At 36.5% G+C, this 7659-nt stretch overlaps 1 protein-coding gene across 10 annotated transcripts in view; it reads right to left on the bottom strand.

The window, feature by feature from the left end:
• Positions 1-7659, bottom strand: part of Zgrf1 (zinc finger GRF-type containing 1) — a 108454-nt gene that overhangs the window by 55067 nt on the left and 45728 nt on the right. For all 10 annotated transcript variants that reach the window (XM_029563856.1, XM_029563863.1, XM_029563861.1 and 7 more), the window contains one exon: positions 2260-2371. In XM_029563856.1, coding sequence (XP_029419716.1) covers positions 2260-2371 — 112 coding nt within the window. The remainder of the gene's footprint in view (positions 1-2259; positions 2372-7659) is intronic.

The following is a 7659-nucleotide window of genomic DNA, read 5'->3' on the forward strand; positions in this document are numbered from 1 at the left end:
CAAACTTACTTTATAAATTTGAAAACCTGAAGGCTGACAAATTTGAAGTCCTCTTTTTTTTTCTATTGAGCTAAGTGTCTTTTTCCTATAATTACATTATATTTACAGAAAACTGAAGCTTTCAAAGCATTTTAAATCCTAGAAAAGCTGTGTAATTCTCATTTTAGAGACAACAAGACTCCAGAGATTATTATCATGTTTACCAAGTGGCAGGTCAGGGAAAGAACACAGAATAAGTTGATATCTATTTTTTTTTTTTTTATCTTTTTTTAGACAGGGGCTTCCTGTAGCCCCCGCTGTCCTGGAACTCGCTATGTAGACAAGGCTGGCCTTGAACTCAGAGATCCACCTGCCTCTGCCTCCCAAGCTCTGTGACTACAGGTGTGCACCACCATGCCCAGCTGATATCTGTTTCTTTAATATTTTATTTATTATTTTTATTTTATGAGTATGAGTGTATTGCCTGTATGCATGTAAGTGCACTTGTGTCTTGCAGTACCCAACAACAATGTAAGCAAAATTTATAAAGTGTAATGTTAGAATCCAACAATCTACTTATGCAACAGTGACAGAAAAGTTAAAACTCCATCAAAGAACCACAAGATTCATGGCATACTTATGAAAATCACCCATTTTCTCACTGCCACTTCACTTACTTTAGAGGATGCATTCTTCCCATACTAACTGTCTCCCCTTCCTTTCTGTTTTTTCCAAGTAGCCCATGCTGGCCTTGACATCTGATCCTCCTGCCTTTATCTCTTAAGTGCTAGGATTAAAATATCACATCACACCCATTCTATCCCATTCCCATCTCCTCCAACAAGCCTCCCCCCACCACCCCCCACAAGTTTATTTTGTTGTTGTTGATGCTGATGTTTATAAAGCCTTCTATCAGACAAATGCATTAAACCATCTCAGACTCAACTACTGGTTCCCACTTAAATGTTTTCTTTTAATTTTAATTTTATACGTATGAGTGTATTGCCCGCCTGTATGTGAGTGCACCATTGTGCAATGCCATGAAGGTCAGAAGAGGGCATCAGATTCTCCTGGAACTGGAGTTACAGACGGTTAGCTACCATGTGGGTGCTGGGAATCGGACCCACATCCTCTGCAAGAGCAGTCAGTGCTCTTAACCGCTAAGCCATCTCTCCAGCCCCTAAGTGTTTTCTTTTTTTATATCATCCACTCACAACCAAGAACCAAAACAAGGTGTAGAGAGATGCCTCAGTGGTTAAGAACACTGGCTGTGCTCATATAGGACCCAGGTTTGGTTCCTAGCACCCACATGGTGGCTAACAACCATTTGTAACTCCAGTTCCAGGGAATCCAAAGCCCTCTTCTGGCCTCCATAGATACTGCACAGCACAGGTGCACTTACATACATGCAGGCAATACACTCACACACACAAAATATTGGCAACTGATTGCTGCTAGATGAAGAAGAGCTGATCTTCCTAAAACAAGGGACTATAGTTCGGCTGACTAGACTCAGTGGATGGACTTGTACTGGGGAATGGCTGGGGGCACTGACAACACAGTAGACAGTAACAGGATGACAGAGTATATGTGCTCCAGGGTGCCAGTTGGGGTATATAAAGATGATTGTTTGAGATGGTCTGTATGAAGTACACAGGAAAAAAAAATCAATTAAAACAAACAAAACAAATCACCTATAACTTTGTATATTACCAAATAGAAACTTGAGATTCAAGGGAAGATACATGAATGGAATTATAAAAGAGAAAAGTTAGGGGAAGAAACACTACCGAATCATATCATACTTATCAAGAGGCAGAAAATGACTGATAGGAAATGACTAATAAAGGCACTGAGGCCTGAGGGCAAGGATGGAGCTGAGGAGTTTCTGACAGTAACAGCATCCCAAAGCAAAAGTGGCAACTAAGAGCTTATGCTAAGTTCTCTTGCAGCACTGAGGAGACACTTGCTATGAGTCATTGCCTCACATGAAGGAGGACAGACAGAGAAGCCAAGCTCTGCAGTGTAAGCTGTGAGAAGCACTGACAATGGCAGAGACGTGTGCAGAGCTGCAGGATGAGCAAGCTGGGACGAGAAACAACCACCAGCGATTACAAGTGCTTTGGGAACAGCTACTTACAATAGAAAAAGTCAAAAGGAACAAACAATGCATTCCAAACCATTTTTAGCTATCAATCTCATAAATAAACAACTTCATTTGTTCATTTTCATTAAGAAGAGAGTGAGAAATATCCTCCCAGTTGAGACAGTGAAGATTACCAGAGAAAGCTCTGCCTTTCAGAGACTCCTCAGAGAACTCAAGCACGGAGTCTTCATTTCTTAGGTTAAAAGAGAAAGTAGAAACAGGGCTCCATTGTTCTGGTGAAATTACCTGTCCAAAAAAAAAACATACACACATTAAAAAAAAAAAAAAAAGACATTTTATGCCAGTCAGATTAATGATGGAAGATATTATGTAAGGTATGTTTATAAATTATATTTACAGAAAAATATTAATACACAAGAATGTATATTGATAACATGTGTAGATAGAATCATACCTACAGGAAACATAGTTGTGTTCCCAGTACTGTGGCAATTTGAAGACTGTACACTATTTGTTGGTTTAATTTGGAAATAAATTCAGTATGTCTTGCTTTCTAGGGATTATATGATAATCTGTTTCAATAGTTGCTTCACGAGAACTGATGAATCCATAGTTCGTTATCAAGGCATCATTAATATTAGTTGCACTGTGAATTAATAATGCCTCATGCAAAATTTATGAATGATGTCAAAAGGCTGATTTGCTTTATTTATTGGGTACACTAAGAATAAACGTCAGTGTAAAGTAGGAGTGCTGGGCTTCAGTCCCCTGCTAATTCAAAACAGCCAATCCTGAATATTTAAAATGAACTATATTTTGATTACTAAGATGATTACATGGAAGTCCAGTGAATTACTAATATTTTTATTAATCCAAATTTTTAAATATTTTTGTAGGTATTATTGAATGCTATTAATAAAAATGTTCTGTAACGCTAAATAGATAAGTGAAAATAATCATTAAACAATTATAAGTATATTTACATGTACATTCATGACTATAATAAATTTCAGTGTTGCTCTTTGAAAAATGAAAAACAAAAAACAAAAACAAAATCATTGACTAAAATGTTTTTACTATATCATTTCCTATTAGTTTGAATTCTAGTAGCCTCTATTATAAAAATAACTATTTTAAGAACATTGGAAGAAAAGAACTTTAAACTCCTAACAAAAAGGAGCAGGCTAGGGTAAACATACTAAACTAGAAAATAAAGCACAATGCATAAAGATCTGGACTTATTACAAAATGGTCTGTATTCTGATCTGGGCTGACTGGGCTATGACTTGGTTCTGGAGCTAAATCTCCATTTTAGGAGACTCAGTACACTCTGGATTGTGGAGATCTAGATCCCTGCCTGCCTAAGTCTGAGTGCCTTTGTCTTATATTCTCAAGTTTGGGGTTATCCATAACTCATCTACATTTCAAGATATTCCTATTTCAACGTACCGCAGACCTGAGCAGACATATAATTTATTGTTATTCTCATTAGAACAGCATTCAATTTTTGCTGTACCTTTAAACCCTAATGACAGCCACATTCAATATTCAGTCAATTATTGCTGATAAACACCATGACCACAAAAGCAATTTAGGGGATGAAGGGATTTATTTCAGCTTATACTTTTCATTGCTTACACTGAGCTGGGCCCTCTCACTTAAATAATAAGATAATTCCTCACAGACATGAACATAATCATAGGCCATTCTGATCTGGGTAATTCCCTCTTCCCAGGTGACTCTAAGCTGTATCAAGCTGTAAAAACTAACTAGCACAAATATATATTTGTATAAATACAGAAATAATAAATGTTTGAAGGATTATTCACCAAACTGTTACAGAGTAATTTGAGTTATGTGTGGCTTTCGTTTTTCTTTTGAGTTCTTTTTTAAGACAGAATCTCACTATGTAGCTCAGGTTGCTACTATCCTCACTCCCTATCAAGGATGGGTTACAGGAATGTGCCACCACACTCAGTAAGATGGGCTGTGGCAGGAGTATAATCAGACAGAAAGCATTCTTTTACTTACAACTTTCTGAACGGTTTGACTTGGGAAAACTAATGTTTGTGTTCATTTTCCTTTCTTTTTATTTTTCTTTTTGAGAATACGGATTTAAGGTTGATAAATATAGCTCACTTGGTAGAGTGCTTGCCTACTATGTATAAGGCTCTAGGTTCAATCCCCAGCACCACTAGAGAAAAAAAGTTACTATAGAAATTTTAAAAGGCATTCTTAGCTACTAGGTTTTAGCTGTTATGACAGGACCAAAAAACATATACTCAGGGTCCCTGTGATCAAGGAGTTCAGTTTGTAAAAGATGCTAACAATAGGGCATTATAACACAATCATCATTTTCCTATATTATGAGTCAATGTTATAAGCACTTTAGATTGTTACTCTTGCTCTTTCCACAACCGTATGAATGAAGTACGGACTCTTGCTTTCCAAATTTGGAAGTGGTAGAGCTATGAAAATAGTAACCCATTTTCCTAAATCCATGTAGCATAGCTGAGGGTTCAAACCTAGTCAATTTAGACTGTATTTTATCTTTAATAAAAGTAACAGTAAGAGGGCTAGGGATGTATCTTAGTGGTAAAACCATGTGCCTAGTACACACAAGACCCTGGGTTCAATCCCTAACATTGCAAATACATACATACATATATTAAATACATACAAAAAACACATACTATAAAAAAAGAAAAAGGTAGTAAAAAATACTTAAGTACTCTACTCTGTTTCCCGACTACATTCTCCACAACTTGCCAGAATTGTTTCCAAAACTTAACCTCAGTCATTTTGTTTCACAGATCCAAACCTACTACCACCACCTAATCTCTCTCAAAGTACAAGGCAGCTCTTATGATATCTTTCATGGCCTGCTCTTTGATTTCACTCCCATCACTGTCCGGCTTGTCTCCATCTGTCATTTGTCCTTGCTATTCTATAAAATGGCCAGCATTCTCCTGCTTCAATACATCCTTCCCCCAGATATCAGCATGGCACTCTCACATTCTGGAGATGATGACACAAAGCTCTTGCTCTTGGCAATAAAAATAAATCACCCCCTCCCAAACGTCATATAAACTATGCAAAATCCAAATCACAGGTATTAAGAAGGAAAAAAACCCAGGTCAAAGGCATAGAAAATATTTAACAAAACCATACAAGAAAAATTCCCAAATCCAAGGAGGGAGATGTCTATCAAGGTCCAAGATGCAAACAGAATATCAAATACACAGGATCAGAAAAGAAATTCCCCAGGTCACATAATGATCAGAATGTTAAATGTACAGAACAAAGAAAGGATACTGAAAGCTGCAATAAAGAACAAATCACATATAAAGGGAGGCCTATCAGAATAGCATTGACTTTCAATTCAGTTCTGAAATACAGGAGGGTACAAACTGGTGTTCTACATATTCTTAAAGACCACAGACACCAAACTAGGCTATTATATCCAACAAAACTATTAGTAATAACAGAAGGAAAAAGGAAAGCTTTCCATGGTAAAGATAAATCCAAGTGGGGCTGGAAAGACAGCTCAGCATTTAAGAACACTGGCTACTCTTGCAGAGGACTGGGGTTCAGTTCCCAGTACCCACATGGTAGTTAACAACGGTAGTTAACTCCAGTTCCAGGGGATCCAATATCCTCCTCTGGCCTCCATGGGCACTGCACACATGGATACATTTATATGCATATGGGCAAAACCATCATAAACATAAAATAAAAATAAAAATTTTTTAAAAATAGATTTAAGGAATTTACATCCACTAAGCCAACATTACAGAGGATACTAAAAGGAATACTTCCCTCTGAAGAAGACTAACACATTCAAGACAGCACAAGGAATAGCAGTTCCAGAACAGTTAACCAAAAGAAGCCAAAGAAAACAGTGTCACCACAACAAAATGACAGGTATTAATAAACACTGATCAGTAATAACTCTCAATAAAGACACAGACTAAATGATTGGATTAAAAAATAGGATTCATCTTTTTGTTGCCTCCAAGAATCATACCTCACGATCAATGATCCACACCACCTTAGGGTAAAAGGACAGAAAAGGTACTCCAAGCCAATGGAACTAAGAAACAAGCAGGCTATTCTAATATCTGACAAAATAAACTTCAAAATAAAACTAGTCAGAGAGATAAGGAAGGATATTTCACACTTATTTAAAGGAAAACCCTTCCAAGAAGATATCCAATCCTAAAAATATATGCACAAAATACAGAGGCGCCCAATTTCATAAAAGAAATACTCTTAGGCCAGGCATGGTGGCACACACATTTAATCCCAGCATTCGGGAGGTAGAGGCAGGTGGATCTCTGTGAGTTCAAGGCAAGCCTGGTCTACAAAGGAAGTTCCAGACCAGCTGGGGCTATAGGGAGACCCTGTCTCCAAAAGACCAAAAAAAAAAAATAAAAAAAAAAAAAAAAAAAAAAAACTCTTAAGATCTAAAATTACAGAGTGACTCCAACATAGTGACAGTGGGACCCCATTCTAACCAACAGACAGGCCATCCACACAAAAACTAAGCAGAGAATTCTTGGAGCTAAATAACACCATAAATCAAATGGACCTAACAGTCATTCCACCCAAACACCAAAGAATACACTTTCTTTTCAGCAGTTCATGGAACTTTCTTCAAAACGGACCACATATTAGGATACAAAGTAAGTCTCAACAAATTTAAGAAAACTGAAATAACATCCTGTAGCCTATCTGACCACAAAGGAATAAAACTAAATATCAGTAACAAGAGCAATAGGAACAAAAAATATACAAACTCAAAAAGGAAAAAAAAAAAAAAAAAAGAAAAACCTAAAAAACAATTACTGAATGAAAACTGGGTCAAGGAAGAAATCTATAAAGAAAATTCCCAGAATTGAATGAAAATGAAAAGACAATACAACAACAAAATCTAAGGGGTGCAAGGAAGGCAGCCCTAAGAGGAAAGTTTATCTCAGAAAATTGGAACTGTCCCATGTTAATAACAAAGATGCACCCCAAGACCTCAGAAAAATAACACACACACACACACACACACACACACACACACACACACACACACACAAAAACAAAGAGTTGGTTCTTTGAGATTAACAAGATTGACAAACCTCTAGCCAATTTACCAGAAGAAACAGAAGAGGAAAGGGGAAACCTTTCAATAGATACTAAGGAAATTCAGAGAGCCATAAGAAAGTATTTTAAAAACCTTTATTTCAATAAGCTAGATAAATCTAGAAGCGATGGATGAATTTCTTGATATATATGAACTACCAAAATTAAACCAAGATGAGGTAGACAACTGAGATAGATCCACGACAGCCAAGGAGATAGAAGCAGTAATTAAAATTTTTCCAATTGAAAATGCCCAGGACCAGATCACTACAGCATAGAATTTTACCAGTCCTTCAAAGAAGACCAATACTCTTAGAATTATTCTAGAAAAGAGGAACATTTTCAAATTCTTTTTATGAAATTAGTATTACACTGATAACAAAACCAGAAAAAAGATCCAACCAAAAAAAAAAAAAAAAAAAAAAAAAAAAAAAAAAAAA

The sequence above is a fragment of the Nannospalax galili genome, unplaced genomic scaffold, assembly GCF_000622305.1.
Source record: "Nannospalax galili isolate Female #2095 unplaced genomic scaffold, S.galili_v1.0 scaffold216, whole genome shotgun sequence".
NCBI classification, from domain to species: Eukaryota; Metazoa; Chordata; class Mammalia; order Rodentia; family Spalacidae; genus Nannospalax; species Nannospalax galili.